General features: G+C 59.3%; 3 protein-coding genes across 3 annotated transcripts; 2 read left to right on the plus strand and 1 right to left on the minus strand.

Moving 5' to 3' along the window:
* Positions 1–3,102: 3,102 nt before the first annotated feature.
* Positions 3,103–7,861, minus strand: EIF4EBP1 (eukaryotic translation initiation factor 4E binding protein 1). The gene is made up of 3 exons (XM_010225135.2): positions 7,664–7,861; positions 3,946–4,116; positions 3,103–3,383 (listed from the first exon to the last, which is right to left on the minus strand). Exons 1-3 carry the CDS (start codon positions 7,809–7,811, stop codon positions 3,352–3,354), a joined length of 351 nt encoding a protein of 116 aa, XP_010223437.2. The 5' UTR covers positions 7,812–7,861; the 3' UTR covers positions 3,103–3,351.
* A 1,966-nt stretch (positions 7,862–9,827) lies between these two features.
* GOT1L1 (glutamic-oxaloacetic transaminase 1 like 1) lies at positions 9,828–11,687 on the plus strand. The gene is made up of 8 exons (XM_088521506.1): positions 9,828–9,939; positions 10,017–10,198; positions 10,282–10,405; positions 10,473–10,582; positions 10,660–10,975; positions 11,066–11,231; positions 11,308–11,450; positions 11,527–11,687. The coding sequence occupies exons 1-8, from the start codon at positions 9,828–9,830 to the stop codon at positions 11,685–11,687; spliced, it is 1,314 nt and encodes a 437-aa protein (XP_088377632.1).
* Positions 11,688–13,044: 1,357 nt separating this feature from the next.
* On the plus strand, positions 13,045–14,897 carry LOC104577645 (prolactin-releasing peptide receptor-like). The gene is made up of 2 exons (XM_010225136.2): positions 13,045–13,469; positions 14,282–14,897. Exons 1-2 carry the CDS (start codon positions 13,045–13,047, stop codon positions 14,895–14,897), a joined length of 1,041 nt encoding a protein of 346 aa, XP_010223438.2.
* The last annotated feature ends 1,744 nt before the right edge of the window (positions 14,898–16,641 follow it).

Genomic DNA, 16,641 nt, shown 5'->3' on the forward strand with positions numbered 1-16,641 from the left:
TCCCGTGCCAGCATCCCGGCTGGATCGGGAGCGAGCCCTAAGCGTGCCGGCAGCAAGGGCAAAGCGGGCAGGAGAGCGCGGGGGGGAGATAAGCGCCGTTTACTTTGGATGCACCGGGAAGGAGCGCGCGGGCGGGCGCTTATCGGAGGCGCGAGGGCGATATTTGTACAAAGGGCCGATTAAAGCCCTCGCTGGGTCATTACGCACCCGGGACGCGGCGCTCGCCGCTCTGCCCGGGACAGGAGGCAGGGCCGGGGCGGGCAACGCGGTGACAAAAGTGACACTGGGTCCCCCGACCTCCTCGGAGCCTCCCACGCCGGATGGCAGCGAGGCCGGAGATGCCTCCGCGTCCGCCGCCGTTTGGTGGAAGGTGACAAACAAGTGGTAACCTCTCCCCCCCGCCAAAAAAAAACAGGGATTCACCCCCAAAACGGGGAGCTGGCACCCAGGAGAGACCCCAGAGGCCCTTCCAGGGATGCAGCAGCACTTGGGGACACCACATGGAGGGGACGGATGAGGAGGGAGCTCCGGGGATGTCGAGGCCGTGGGATGCAGGGCCCAGATGTGCGATGGGTTACGGCGGAGCAGATGCGCGCCCACAAGTGTCACGTAGCCGCGTCACATTGTCACAGCCCGGGTGAAGGGGGGACAAGTGGCTTCGCCCCCACTAACGCATGCGGCTGCCTCGGGGCCACACACGCGGGGACCTTCACATGCCCTTAAGTGCCGGCACGGAGGTGTCACGGGCAAAATAACACTTAAAATCCCCACGGGATGCTCGTCTATCCTTTGAGTACAGGGAAAGAGGAGCATTTCCAAGTGCTGCAGCCCCAGCAGCTGCTATTTGCTCGAAAATGCTGCATAGTCCTGGCACTTCTGCACCATTCCTGCATTTGGGCCACTGAGGGCAGAACCACGCAGTGAAAACAGCAGCACATGTGGAATAAGCGGCTTGTATTTCCCAAGAGAGCTGCTGGATGTGGCACAGCCCGGTGGGACCGGCCCAGCGCCACCATCCCAGGCCTTTCCATGGTGCCGGCACCTCCTTTGCGCTAGGGAATGTTTAGAAAATCCCAGGATCTTGTGCGGGGGCCGCAGCTCCCGGCAGCCGGGGCTGCAGGCACCGTATTCCGTACGGAATCCTTGTCCATGGATCCAGAGAGTGGTGCACTACCCTGTGCATGAAGGGAGCTTGCAGGAAAGCCCACACAGAACGCAAAGAAAGTGCCAAATCCAACAGCTGCTTTGCAAATAGCCCGGCCCAGCTTTTGCTTGCCAACATCCCGATTTTCATATGCGATCTCGGTGGAAATTCAAGTTATCCAGGCAGTTCCCCACCAAAAGCAAACACAGCAGGGCTGGGCAGAAAGCTCCATCATGTCAGACACCTAAAAGATGGCTAAAGCTTATCTGGTTTGGATGGAGTTTTAATTGGGGAAGAGCGGTGCAGGAGGACAAATAAATCCTCCCCTCACGCTCTTTGGAAAGGCGAATCCGCGTGCCAAGGGGTTATATCAATAGAATTCTTAGTTATGAAGCCAAAACTCTCAGTTTTAAAGCCCTGCTCGGGCATTCTGCAGCATTTTGGTAAGGGCAGAGGAGAAAAACAAGCTTCAGCACTGAGTGACTGTTCCTAATTACAGCCAAAACCCAAACAAATCAACCAAAACACCCCACAACCGACTAATTTATCCTTTAGAGTCCACCCGAAGCGATCCCCTTCAGCAAGCTACCTTTGCACGGCACATTTTCCTAAAGGGTAAATTTTCACCCTCTCCTCCCTAGAAATAAAGCGAGAGGCTCCTGGAAGGTGGCTGGATTCTCTGGGATCAGTGGGAAAGGGCTGGAGAGACCTATGAGAACGTACGAACCTCATTACTGCTGTACAGGGCTTGCAGGCACTGAGCTAATGAAGCTTAGGAGGATCGTTTTACCTGGAAATATTAATTTAGCTGGGAAGATGAGCCAGCCCCAGCTGCAAACCACATCCTAGCAGTGCTAGCAGCTTCTCACTAAATGCACACAACAAGGCAAACGCTATTTTGAGTTGCAAAACACTGATAAAATGACCCTTGACAGCAATAAGTCTGAATCTGTTCCCATTAAGGCTTCAGAGAAACACTTAACCTCACCTTAAACATGCAAGTTTACCCACATCATTTGCTTTGCCTTTGTTTCTTTTGTTCCTCCTTATTAAAGGCTTGCAGACCATAATGTAGCAATTGGAGTTAATTAGCAGATGTTTAAATATTATCAGCTAGGAACTGATGTGAGCAGACACTCATTGTCTCTCGGGAAATCAAAGGTCCAGGTTGGGTCCTAATGGACCTGCTCCTTTGAAATGCCTCCTCAGAGCAGCACTGCTAAGACACTGACCCAGGGGGTTACAGACTGCTCCAAAATACACATTTGTTAAACAGCCTGGGACCAGAACTGCACGTAGCAGGGAGCTACGTGTGATTCCTCCGTGGTAGAGCTGTGTCCCCAACATCCCAGTTAAAACCCTTCTGCCTTACAAACCTTGGTCTGCATTGGGGTGATCAGAAGTCTTTTAAAAGAAATAGGGAAAAAACAATGATTTTGAGGGTAGAGATTAAAGATGAACAAAAATTTTAGCAGGGATCAAAGTGCAAAACAGGGCAGTTGGGGAATTTCTTGCACGCTGTAAGAGTCTGGAAAAGCAGGAGAGGCAGCCCAGAAGCTGAAGGCTCAGCTGCTTCCCAAGGAGGGGCTGCTGGAGCCCCAGGAGGGCAGCTCAGAGCAGGGGACCCTCTGCAGGTGACTCCCAATTCAAGCCTTCCACCTGCTGTTCTGTTCCCCTTCAGGTGACAGGGAATGCAATGGGACCTGGGGACACCTGCGACAATAAAAGCTGCAGCTGGAAGCACCTCAGTTTTCCTCACTCTTTCTGGAAGGAGATTTCCAAGGCCACAGATCAGCAGTTGTCTTGTTAGAACGAATAAAGGATAAAAGCCCAGTTTATTGCATTAAACCCCATACCAGGAGACTCAAAGTCATTTTTTATTTCTCCCTTACTTGCATCTCTGCAACTTTTACAGTAATACAATGATTAACAAAAGCATAAAACCCGAAACAAAAAACGATCTGAGAAAGTCTCCTCCTGCACTCTGCGGCCCATGGGCAGCAGGGGCTGTGCTCGTGTGCTCGCAGCCGCGCGGAGAGGCCGAGGGTCAGTCTGTGGAACAGGACACTCTTCTCAGAAGTGAATGACTTGCCCTTCCCGGGAAGCAGGAAGGCACTCAAAGCTTGGGCTTCTGGAAGCCTCGCTGGTGGGAATCCTCAGGACAAGGTCCCAGTCTTCAACGGTGAAGCACTCGCTGGGCACGTGCTTTAGATGTCCATGTCAAACTGCTCTTCCTCACCTGCTGAGGGCAGAAAAAGCATGGGTGAGCCTAAGTGCCACATTAAATATTGCATTGCACCCTGCAGCTCATCAGCATTGCAGTTTGAAGGATCACCTGAGCTGCTGAAGCTCACAGCTCTCAAAACCCATCAAGCAGTTTTGATCCTGGGAAGATTTTGCTTAGAAAATGGAAACCAGTTAATAAGCACTCAGACTACTCTTATATTTAGGGAGGGGATCAGCTGTAATAGATATTTTACACTGCTTCAAGAAGTCATCTCACATGAACTTGAAATCTCCTCGGGTTGGTGTCTAAAAAAGCTCCAGAACAAGCCCTGGGGTAGTAACCTGATCCATTAAAAACAGCAGTGCCACTGGGAATGCCACAGCTGCAGCTACTCCCTTAAAGCAGCATCAGTAACATTTTCCCAGAGGGAAAGTAAATGACAATAAAGTGATAATACAACATAAAAATCACACTTAAACAGTCATGTGAATGTGTTTTAGTGCAAAGACCATCCGAATCTGGCTCCGTTCCTTGTGTAAACTTCTGCACGTGGCTGGTTTTTATGTGCACTCACCTATGTTCTCTTTCTCCTCGTAGTTCTGGACATGGTTGTTTTCAGTCTTGGACTCCTCCACACTTGGGCTGGTGACACCTGGAATGTCCGGAAGGTCGGAAGGCGGTGTTTTGGCAACAGGAGAATTGCGGCACTCCATCAGGAACTTCCGATCATAAATAATCCTGGTGCCTACGGAAAGAAGGTGACACTTAGTGCTTGGAACAACCCAGTAACCTTGACTACTTAGATAGCAGAGCCACTTTTCATGCATTAAAGTAAAACACAAGAGGTGCAACGTTTCCTTCAAGGGTCCTGCACGGTCTACGCTCCAGGGAATAAAATTGGGGATCCAAATTGCAGCTATACACACAGAACAGCAAGGGGCACTCACTGCTCATTTCAAGCTACCCCAAAAGAAAGTCTGATGCTATCAGCACCGCTTCTAGCTGCAAAAAAAAACAAGGCACAAGTATCAGCCACCCAAATAATAGTTTTGCTACCAGCGTGGAATGAGCACAACTCCAAAATCTATTCCAGTGCTGCATCCAATAGGCCTGACCCGTTCTGCCTAACATGGTCACTGCAAAAACACAAACTGAAATTAAATTCAGCTTCTGTTTTTAAAGCTAGTAAGTTTAATCAAGGTGTCGGGAAGCTGAGAACTATAAGCAGGTACATGCAAATGCATCTAGAAATAGGATAGAAATGGAAATAGGGCATCTTTGGTGCACTCAACACACAGCCTGTGCTGACGGGGCAGCTCAGAGTAACCTCCCAAAAAAGCTTTAATTCAGACAGCCCTTAATGCTCCTCTGTTTTCATGGTGAATCCAGACCACATCCTCCTCTTCCTGCTTACCAGGAGCAAAACAGCTCCAATGGATTAAGACAAGCCTCGGAGCTGAGGCTCCGTGCACGGATTTCTAGGAATACTCCTAGCCTGAACAGCTTGTTTCTTACAAAGGAATCAGGGCTGGAAAAGCTCTAAGCCACTCAAATGAGATCCCTCCAAACAGACCACAACTTTAACACAGACTACTGAAAAACAGGTTTTTTTCCTGCCACATCAAGGGTAAGGCTGCAGCTTCCCCTTTGGGATTGGACCTTTACTGGTCCATTCCCAATTCAATCAAAAGGAAAAAAAAAATCAACTTATACTCTGAGTTTTCACTATAAGTATACACATATGCAGAATAAAACCTCACCTAGAAAGTAAATGGATATTAGAAGTGCTGCCAGTAAGTAGACAGTACTAAACTTTTCAGGAACAGGTTTGGGATTTAGCCGTTTTTCCAAGAATAATCCAATCCCGCAGCTCCAGGGCTCCCAAGGAGCAACCCCAGCCCGTTAAGTGTTAAGTTGCTGGATGGGTCACAAAGGGGAGGGCGGCACTTCCTAGAACTGCGGTTCCCATTCCGAGTATCCGGAGAACATTTCGGAACGGGCAAAGAGCCTCCCCCCACCCCAGCGTGGCCACAGCATTAAGAGAAACGGCCACTTCTAAAAAGCCCCCTGGCTTCTTTAGGGGCTCTTCCCCGCGCTCCGGTTTGGGACGGATGGAGCTGGCCGAGCTCCAGGTTCCTGTGGAATTCGCTTTGGAAGGACAATGCGCGCGGCAAGCGGGCAGCGCGCCCAGACAAACGGGAACGGAGCGTTATTGGAACAGGCTCTTTGCTCCTCCTGGCTTCTCTGTGTTTCCTTCCCCGCTGACCATGGCAGCGACAGCGATTGCCTCCTGTGCTGTCACATCGGGGGTGACCAAAGGGTGACAGAGCCCATAAATGGGCTGAAATCAAGGAAAATTGACTCCTTTTGCAGAGCATCACTGCACACCCCCGTGTGCTGCCCTAAGGAGGTCCCCTCTTACTCACAAACCACATTTTAGGACGTCCCTTCGATGCTCGTGGTGGCTCAAAAGCAACTTGGGAAGTGCTTCACCTCCATGCTGAGCAGGAGACGCCTTGTGAGGCAGAACGGGGCTTTTTGACCACAAATAGAGTGAAAAAAGCTCATCCACAAGCACGCGATGCCTGGGAAAGCAAACAGATCCCTACCCTTGCATGGACGCGAGATAGGTTTAACCGCCGGCTGTAGCTGTGAAGTGTTTCTGCATCAAAAGGCTTGAAGAGATTAAAAACAGGTATTAAGCCCATATCCTTCCAGGAACTTGGTGGTCAAGCTGAGAAATCACCTTCTAGTATCAGCCCTTATCAATTCAGATCCCCTCCGCTCCATAAGTGGATTTTCACAGCACTAGTTTTCCCCACGGAGAAAGCAAACAGCAGATTTCCTTAAAACTAAGCCCGGCATTGTTTAAAACCCAAGCGTTGGTAAATCGGGAGGATAAATTCCAGGAATTCGTGGGAATTCCACCTCTGCCCTGCAGGTGGGTGCCGGGAGAGGGAATTGCCCTCAGGGAGGATGAGGAGGGCCGGGATGCAGCGGGTGTCATGAGAGCTCCGAGTGTTGCCAGCCACGCACACCCTACCAAACACAACCCGCACTCCTGGATATTCATTAACCACCTCGACACAAACCTGAGCATCCTGGAAAGCCCTTGTTACTACACAGGGCAAGTGCTCAACTTGCAGCCTGTTCCTTACGAGCACGCAGCTGAGAAACATTAATTCTAATTGCCCTTTCATAATTGCAAGGGCTACTTCAGCATTGCTGCTTTAAGAGGGGGATAAAATGACAAAATAACACTAATTTCAGTTCCCTTTGTAAGCTTTCCTGCAGAAATTCAAAAAAAAAAACACCCAAGTGAGTCAGCAGGGTTGACTTCCCTTCCCGAATTTCTGTAGGACACAAAAATATCAGATGTTGTGAGAGAAGCAGCGGGTCTGAAAGCCTGGCAGAAAGGAGCCCATTCCCTTGGCAGGGCTTCCAGCCTGGCCAGCTCCATTAGCCCTGCTGTTTTTGCTGCTCTTTTATGCAGCAGTGCAGGGAAAAGAGCTTTAAAGGGGTGGAAAAGGGGATCTCAAAGCCCTGCTCAGTGGGGGGACTTGGCTGCATTAAGTAGAGAGAAGATAACAGGGAATTTGCAGCTCCGGTGCCTCCGTTTCAAGGGGCCGTTTGGCAGAGCTGGTTTATTCCGCTGCGGGCGCAGAGCCCGGGGGCACCCCCAAATGCACAGGGATGCACGGAGCGAGGCAGGAGGGAAAGGGCCCTCTGGAGCAGCAGGGCACGACGCGTCCCGGGAGAGGAGCGGGGCGAAACGATCCCCTGGAGCAGCAGCACTCCCTTAATCATTGCCAGGAGGAACACACACGGGCAGCAGCGAGGGGAATTAATGAGTAACCCAAGGCAGGGGTGACCCTGCTCCCTGCCAGGCTCCTCGGGGAGCAGCGGCTGCAGGGACCAAGGAGGGACCCGGGGACACCGTGTCCAGCCCCTGTCAGACCCCCTATCCCAAGGGAAGCCGCTTTCCACAGGGCGGCAACAAATGGGAGATTCCCGAGGGGGGATAAGGGCCCCTCATGCACTCCCAAACAGGCCTCGCGGGGGGAAGAGCCCCCTAAAGAGCCCTCACGACACCCCGAAGAGCCCCCAAATCCCCCCAACAGAAGCAGAGCCCGTGTAACCGCCCCCCTCACGGGGGCTGAGGTGCCCCCATGCCCGCAGCGGCCCCGGGGGGCACGAGGGAGCCCAAGATCCCCCCGCAGGGCCCGGAAGGGGGCCAAGAGCGCGCTCCGAAACGCCCCATCCCTCCGAGCAGGCCCCGCCGCGGGCCCTACCGCCCGGCGTGGTCCCGAAGACGGTGCCGCCGGGGGTGGTGCTGTAGGCCCCGGGAGGCAGCGGGGCGCCGTCGGGCAGGGCCAGCCGCTTGCCGGGGCCCGGGATGTCGCGGCTCGGCGTCTGGCCCGGGCAGCAGCGGCCCGACATGGCGGCGGCGGCGGCGCCTCCTCCTGCTGCGGCCGCCGCGGCCCGCCCCTTCCGCCAGCACGGCCCGCGCGCCGCGCGGCACCACGGGAAAAGGCGGCGGCGGGAGGCGGGGCCTCGAGGGCACGCCCATTGGGGGCGGGGCATCCAGCGTCCCGCCTCTTTGGGCGGGCCCCCGTTGGGCGCTCCCGTGGGAGGCGGGGCAAGACCGAAGGGCGGGATCTACACGGTCACGCCTCCTCGGGCGGAGCTAAATGCGAGGGGCGGGGTCTAGTGGGACACGCCCATTTGAGCGGGAAACCGGGCGGGGTTTATCATAGACCACACCTCTTTGGGGCGGAGCATAGCGCGCGGGGCACCGCCTCCCGAACCACGCCTCCTGTGGGCGTGACTCGACTTGGCCACGCCTCGCGTGGGTCCTAGCCCCGCCCCTTGGGGCTAGGGGCTCTCCGTAGGGATCTGGGTTATTGCAGCTAATTCAGCACCGTGTACTCGGATAAGGACCTTTTTTTGTTGTTTTATACCAAAAATATCGTTTTTTCTTTTCTTTTCCCCATTTTTTGCGCCTTGCCTTTGCACCTTTGCACTCTCGCGCTCCCTCCCGCCATGCTGGTGCCCCAGCGCAGGGCCCGCTCGCCGCGCGGCCCGGTGCAGATTTCGGGGCGCGATGCCCAGCCCTGGGCTTCCCTCGCGGGGACCGGAGCCCCCTGGGACAGGGCGGGAGGGACTCCTCCCTCTGCGGCAGCTGAGTCCCATTCCCAAATCCCCGGGAGCTTTTCCCTTAAATGCGGCATTGAGGGAGCACTCCTTGTTCTGGGTTTTGCAGGGGTGGGTGTTCTTCCTCCCTTAGCAAAGTCTTCCTCCTCTTCCTTTAGCTGCTGCCTATGGAGCAGTCCTGGAGGGCTGTTGCTTCCTTCCCTGGAGGACCCTCTCAGAAGAATGGCCCGTGGTGGTGCCATGGGTGAGACTATGGGGCTGTGGCCACCATGGTGGTGGCACAGGGTCCTGTGTGCATCCTCTGAGGGGCTTTTTGTCCCCTGGGGTTGACATGTGGGGACAGTGGCCCTACATATGGATGGGGCTGTGGCACATAGAGATGAGCCTGCGTTTCTGCAGGCTGTGAGCTCAGCTCTGGTGCCAGGAGCTGCGTGTTGGAGGAGGACAATGACTCCCTGGGGCACCTGATCCTGCTGGAAACGGTAAGGAAGGTGCTGGCTCTAAGTACCATCAGTTTGTGGCCCTGCTGCCATGGGCTCCGTCTGCTCCGCGGATCACCCTGGGTCCGGATGCTGGGGATGAGCTGCACGTGGTGGCCGTGGCCTCCAAGAACAGCATGAGCGGCCACGTGCTGGTGCCCATAGTCTTGCTGCGCTCCTCCGTGCTGCCCATGGTACGAGCGCGACAGTGATGGGGCCGCGGGGACCGCAATGGGACCTGCCACCCGCTGCCATCTCCCCTCGCAGATCAGCCTCGAGACCTGGAGCTTGTCCCCCCTGTCACCTTCGTGCTCCGGAGTGGCACGGGGCCCGTCTACCCGCACGGGCAGCACCTCCTGCATGAGTGCCCGCGCGGGCAGCGCGGCGGGGACGGTGGCATCGCGGCCGCACAGCGGCCTCTCTCCTCTCCACAGTTCAGGATGACGGGCTCGATGCCGGCGAGGAAGAGGCGGGCGGCGAGGATGATGCCGGCGCGGAACGGGACGGGGAATAGCAGTTGGCAGGAGCGCCAGGGATGCTGGAGGGGGGTCTGCATGGCCTGGTGGGGACACAAATGTCCTGGCTTCGAGCGCTGTCCTTGCCCTCCAAGCGCTCGGGAAGGGCAGGTTCTCCAAGGCTTGGGAAGGGCAGGTCCCTGTGTTTGTGTCTGGTTCCATGGGGAGCGGTTACCTGGTGACCGCTGTCCCTGTGTCCTGCCATCCCTCGCTGTCCCTGTGTCTCCCCCCAACCTGCGCTGCCATCCTCTGTCTCCGCATCCTTCTGTTCTGCGTCCTCCTCCCCGTGTCCCCGCGCGGCGGCCGCCATGGCCGGGCTCTCGCTCTTCCTCGACGTGCCGCCCGCCGAGGAGCCGCAGGACGCGCGCGGCGCCTACGCGGCCGACGACTGCCCGGACAAGGTGTTCCTGGACCACCAGGGTAGCGTGTTGGCGGTGGCGGCAACTTGGGGACGGCGGGCTGGTGGCGCGTCCCCCGCGCGAGCCGCGTCCCCGCAGCCTGTCTCACGGAGAGCGGCGGCGCGTGGAGCAGCCCGGCGGCGCTGCGGGCCCTGCGGCAGCTGGAGGCCGACGCCGCGCGGCCCCGCGACGAGCTGCCTCCCGACGGCGCCGCCGCCTTCACCGCCGCTGCCACCGAGCTGGCGCTGGGCGCGCGCTGCGGCGCCCTGCTGCAGAACCGGGTAGGGCGCGGGGCGGCCGTGCCGCGCGTGGGGCGGCCGTGCCGCGCGCGGGCCCGGGGCGACGCTGAGCTCCCGGTGCGCAGGCGGGCGGCGTGCAGACCGTGGGCGGCTCCGGCGCCGTGTGGCTGGGAGCCGCCTTCCTGCGGCACTGGCACCGCGCAGGACACGGGGCGCCCGGATGCCTCTACCTGCCCTGGCCGCAGGGGGGTGAGTGGTGGCGAGGGGACAGCGCGGGGCTCCGCGCCGCTCCGCGTGCTGCTATCCCGCTTTGCAGAGCGCTACCGGGCGGCCTTCGCCGAGGCCGGGTTCGCCGTGCGGCCGTTCAGCTGGTGGGACGCGGGCGCCCGCGCGGCGTCGCCGCTCGCGCTGCTGCGGCTGCTGCAGGTGCTCGGCCAAGGAGGGGACGCCGAGGGGGACACGGGGACGCTTCCCCGCTCGCGCTCACGCCGGTGCCGCCGCAGGACGCTCCGGAGCGCTCCGTGGTCCTGCTGCACGCGCCCGAGGAGAGCGGCCTGCAGCGGCGGCACTGGGAGGAGGTGGCCGACGCCATGGAGGTGGGGACGGGCCCGGCGGGCGGCACTGCGGCGGCGGCGGCGACGGTGCCATCCCGCTCCGTGTCCCCGCAGCGGAAGCGCCTCTTCCCCTTCTTCGTGCTGCCGGCGCAGGGGCTGGCGTCGGGCGACGTGGAGCGGGACGCGTGGGCGCTGCGGCGCTTCGTGGCCCGGGGCTTCGAGCTCTTCTGCGCCCAGTCCTTCTCCAAGACCTTCGGCTTGTACGGTGAGGCCGGCGGCTGCGCGGGGCGCTCTGCGGGGCGGCCGTGCCGTGGGGTGGCCGCGCCGCGCGTCACACGGTCCCCCGCGGCGGCAGACGAGCGCGTGGGCAACCTCGTGGCGGTGACGGCGGACGCCGAGAGCCTCCTGCGCGTGCGCTCGCAGCTGCGGGAACAGGCGGCCGCCGCGTGGGCCAGCCCGCCGGCGCGCGGGGCCCGCGCCGTGGCCGCCGTGCTGCGCAGCCCGGCCCTGCGCGGCGCCTGGTGAGCGGCGAGGGGGAAGCGTCCCCGCGTGTCCCCTCCTCGGTGTCCCCTCCTCGGCTGAGCGCCGTCCCCGCAGGGAGCGCAGCCTGCGGCTGGTGGCGCGGCGCGCGGCCGGGCTGCGGCGGCGGCTGCGGCAGCGGCTGCGCGCGCTGGGCGCGCCGGGCTCCTGGGAGCACCTCACGGAGCAGGAGGGCACGCGCGGCTTCTCCGGGCTGCTCCGTGAGTACCGCGGCGCCCCGGCGGGCGCGCTCCGGCGCGGGGACACACCGGGGGACTCGGCGCCTCTCGCCGCCAGCCGCCCAGGTGGCCTTCCTGGCCCGGCAGCGTCACGTCTACCTGGGCGCCGGGGGACAGCTCAGCCTGTGCAGCCTCAACGCCCGCAACCTGGAGCGCGTGGCCCGCGGCATCCGCGACGCCGCGCTGCTTCCAGCGGCCCCTCTTCCCGCTCCGGAATGAATAAAGCGGCTCCCTGTTGCTCCGTTCCGCTCCGTGGCGGGCGCGTGGGGAGCCGGTGCCTTGGCGTAGCCCTGGAAACCACCGGTAATTAACGGAGATGCTCCATGTCATGGAAATAGCCCGGAGCGGCCGTGCCCCTGCCGGGATGTCCCCCTCAGGCAGAGGACAAGGTGGCCCCGGTTCTTTGTGATGGTAACGCACAGGGCCGGAGCCACCAGGTGACCAAAAAGCACGTTTTTAAACCCTAAATCCTTAATAGTTCAAGACTTCCTTTGAGGAACAGCTGGGCCCAGTTTTGGCACAGATGTGGGACACAAAGATGCTGCGTAACTCCGGCTGTCCCTTCCTGCCTAGCTTGGTCTGCAGTGACCTGGAGGGCTGCAACTATTTTAAACACAAAAAAACACAGTTATTTCTTGCACGAGCACCCAAGGGACTGAGGCAGGAGGGCCCTTTAAAGTGACTTTATTCCAGATGTCCCTCTGGACGTGGTGGAGGGGACTGCAAGCGCACGGCAGGGGAGCAGGCAGGGCTCAGAAGTGCATTAAAACCCTCGTTAGCCTAAATCCAAAGCGCGGAGCTCGCGGGGGCTTTTGGGAATGCGTTACCGACCGCTGAGCAGGGCTGAGGGCTGCGGTGGGGATTTGTTTCCTGGGGCTGCTCCTTTTCCGCCGCGTTTTCCTCGCCGTTGAGACGCGGCGATTCCGGCCCCGCTTTCGGCCGGGCTGTGCGGCGCTGTGCCAAAGCGCCCATGAGGAGGCACCCGAACCGCGGCCCCGACGCCGCGTTTCAAGAGCGCCCGATTAATCCTGTTAGAGGGATGGATGAGCCGGCTGCAGACGCACGACGTTTCGAGTCAGTACCGAGGGAGCAGAGCATCTTTATTTGTTTATCTGCTAATGTCTGTTGTTATTTCCAGAGCATTAGGAAGTCATTTCTGGCTTAGCTGCTGTTTCCCTTTCTCCGCTGCCAGAAGCTGCCCCTTCGCATCAGCCGGCGTCAGGCAGAGAGGGCAGGATTGCTGGGAAACGCTTCAAGGGACGTGGACGAGCCCGGGGTTCGGTGAGCGCTCCGCGGGCAGGTTGCCCCCTTTTTCCTTCCTCTTCCTTCCAAATAGGACGGATTAACTCCGTGCTGTCCCTGCTCGCGTGCTGGATATCGGCATCGTCTCTGTGCTGAGCCTCGTTTTCCCTGTTCGCTCCCAGGAGCCTGCGGCAAATCCTCCCATCCCGCCACGCCGGAGCCGCCGGCTGCGGGAAAGGGACATTCCGGAGGAGCCGGCAGCTGGGAAAGGGACAGCCCCCGGGACCAGGGACACGGCCGGGGCTCGCTCACCCCATCCCGCGCACCTGGATCCATGGAGCCCGCCGGGCAGCGGGAGCAGGTCGGAGCGGCGGCCAACGGCAGCGCCCGCGAGCTGGCGCGGCCGGAGCGCTCCAACGGCAGCGCGCAGTTCGCCGGCGTGCAGCTCGTGCAGTCCTTCAAGCCCCTCATCATCCCCTGCTACGCCCTGGTGCTGCTCGGCGGCATCTTCGGCAACTACCTGCTCCTCTACGTCATCTGCAAGACCAAGAAGATGCACAACGTCACCAACTTCTTCATCGGCAACCTGGCCTTCTCGGACATGCTCATGTGCGCCACGTGCGTGCCCTTCACGCTGGCCTACGCCCTCAGCCCCCGGGGCTGGATCTTCGGCGAGTTCCTCTGCTACTTCGTGTTCCTCATGCAGCCCGTGACCGTCTACGTGTCCGTGTTCACGCTCACGGCCATCGCCGTCGACAGGTGAGGGGGGCCGAGGGCCGCTCGGCCTCGCGAGATCCGGGACGACTTGGCCAGTTTTCCGTATCCTTTTCCTGGTAGTGCCGGGATTTTGCTTCTTGGGGAGGAATTACTATTGCGGGGGGAAGTTCCTTGTTTTTTTGCACTTATTTTGTGTTTGCCCTCACAGTTTGGCAGGTCCCGTTGTCCTTACAATGCCCGGAGAGTGTTTTTTTGTTTTCCTCCTGTCACTCTGTGACATAAATTTGTGTGAAAATTACACCGTGACCTGGCCGAAGAGCCCTCGTGCCTGCCTAAATGGGCTCGGACAGGATTTGGCAGGGGGGTGTTTTAGAAAAGCTGTGTTTCCATAGATACATCATTCCAGAAAGGAAGCTGCAAATCCCGCAGGGAGCCCCAAGCAGCGAGATCAGGAATGTCTTTAATGTGAACTTGCCTCCAACTCCGGCAAGGAGAACGGGAGCCGGCTGAAGTGACGGCAGCCGAAAGGGGAAGATTCCAGCGGAGGAGCCGGGAAGCTTTGACGTGATCCTCACATCCATGGGGCTGGAAGGAGGCAGGGGCTGGCCAAGCCCTCGCTGCTACGAGGGGGGTGTTTTTGATGCAAAGGGCAGTGCATAAACCCAAATTACCACCGCTGAGAATAACTGCCTGGTTATAATAACCACGTCTTGCAATAGCCCTCAGTTATTGCAAGAGAAGTGAGAGCGAGGAGAGCACCAGAAGGGGGGGAAATGAAGGATTAATGGGGATTTTCTTGCTGGGTGGAAGCGCTGCGGGGTGTCGGGGTGGCTCACGGTGTGTCTATCCCGCAGGTACTACGCCACCGTGCACCCCCTGCGCAAGCGCATCTCCGTCAGCAGCTGCGGCTACGTGGTCGGCGGCATCTGGCTGCTCTCGGGCGCCTTGGTGGCCCCGGCCGTCGCTCACACCTACCACGTGGAGTTTCACCATGAGGGCTTCGCCATCTGCGAGGAATTCTGGATGGAGCAGGAGCGGCAGCGCCTGGCCTACGCCTACGGCACCCTCATCATCACCTACATCCTGCCCCTCTCGGCCGTCTCCCTCTCCTACATCTGCATCACGGTGAAGCTGAGGAACCGCGTGGTGCCCGGGCACCCCACGCGGAGCCAGGCCGAGCTCGAGCGGGTGAGGAAGAGGAAGATCTTCCGCCTCGTCGTGCTGGTGGTGGCCGCCTTCGGCATCTGCTGGCTCCCCATCCACGTGTTCAACGTCATCCGGGACGTAGACATCAACCTCATTGACAAGCACTACTTCCTGCTCATCCAGCTGCTGTGCCACTGCTTCGCCATGAGCTCCTCGTGCTGCAACCCCTTCCTGTACGCGTGGCTGCACGACCGCTTCCGCGGCGAGCTCAGGAAGATGTTCGCCGCCAAGCAGAGGGTCGGCGCCGGCAGCGTCGTGCTCTGAGCCCGCGCGCGGGGACCCGGCTCCTCGCGGCCTCCGCGCTCGCGCCGGCAGCAAAACTGCGGCGGGAGGAAACGCTTTTCCTACCCGAAGTCCCATCTGGGAAACCATGTCTGCATTTGAAACCATCCAGCAAGGTGCAAGAGAGAGAAGCGGCTGCGGGCGAACGGGACGGGTTGGAGAGACGTTTCCTGCTCACGTGCTGCTGGGGAAGGGGCTCACGATCGCGTGGGAGCAGCCCAGGGGCATCCCAGGCTCCGGGCTGTGCCAGGGGGCTGTCGGGCTGCCCCACAGAAGCCTCCTCTCCCAGCGAGTGGCGCAGCGGGATTCAGAGACCGAAAACACAAGGATTTTCTGCTGACAGGGCCCCGCCGCTCTCTGGAAGCGGCTCCGCTAATCCCCTGGCACCGGCACGCTCAGCAGCTTCCGCAGGGGCGCTCGGCATGGCCATCCCGCCGGGAACGGCCGGCGAGGGGGAAGAGAAAGCGGGAAAGAGGCAGGAGGGCCGTGTCCCCGCGGCGAGCGCCGGCTCCGCGACGCCGCCCGACCGGCCGCGCTTCATGCCACGGATTCCCGCATCCGAATGAGGCACGCGAGGAGCGGCCGGCGGCACGGAGCGCCTGCGGGAAGCGGGATGCGGCCGTGCTGCGCTCCTAAATTAATCAAGGAAATGGGCCCGCGGGAGCGCGGCGGAGGGCTGCAGAGCGCTTAGCTGTTGTGATGGCTTTAGGGGCTGGCGCGAGCTGCTGTTTCATTAAACCAATCCCATGGCTTTCATTAAATCCATTTGCAGGTGCTGGAAAGTGAGCTCTCCCACGAACTGCGTTTTCCAGAAGCGCCCAGTACTTTTCCTGTAACCTCGCAGCTGCAAAAGCCAAAATCCCGACCTTGTTTTTTTTCTTGGAAGTCTTTTGTCTGCGCCTGTTCGGAGAGGCTGGAAGGACTGCGGGAAGGGAGAGGGAGCAACACATACCTATTTGTTGCATGCCTGTGTCATTAGCGCACGTTAGCACATTAGCCCTGGGGACCTTGCCCGGACCAACCCGGGCCAGGACGAGTTGGCCTCGTTTTTGGAGGCTGCGCCCACATCACCCGGCTCAGTCCCAGCCAGGACACATTTCTCCCGTGGTAGAATTGGAGTTAAATGTGTCCTGCTCCCAAATACCTCTCTTAGGAAGCGAGCTGACCTGTTCCTGCTGCTCCCAGCGGGAAGCTCTGCTTCTCCCACGCCACACGGTGCAATTTGCTCAGGGTTTGCACCTCAGCCTGTTCCGGCGTGATTGCACATTTTGTACCTAGCCCCAGCTCTCTATTTATAACCCACCGGGCCCTGCTACTGCTCAGGTAGCGGAGAATTAGCTCTATTTTCATATTTAATTCCATCTGCTGAAGTGGATGTTCCTGCGCACGGCGGCTTCATCTCAGTCTCCCTGTTGGGGTTGGAAGGGGAATGTCGGTGAGCGGAGGGCTCCTGTCCCCAGGCTTTCTGGGGACAGGGCTGCCATGGGACACACACACACACAGTGGGGCTAAAGGGGGTAACCAGGGCCTGTGCACACCCATACACACACCTGTACAAAACTATGCTGTACACCCTGACACACCTGTACACACCAGAATGCGCCTGTACACCCCCACACACTGCAGGAAACACCAGCACACACCTGCACTCCCTCCTGAATGCACCAGCACATCCCAGTGTAGCCCTGCCCCTCCCGCAGTACCCACCAACACATCCCCGTACACC

The sequence above is a fragment of the Tinamus guttatus genome, unplaced genomic scaffold (genome assembly GCF_059628265.1).
Source record: "Tinamus guttatus ecotype Peru unplaced genomic scaffold, ASM5962826v1 Tinamus_guttatus_pri_ptg000123l, whole genome shotgun sequence".
Classification (NCBI taxonomy): Eukaryota; Metazoa; Chordata; class Aves; order Tinamiformes; family Tinamidae; genus Tinamus; species Tinamus guttatus.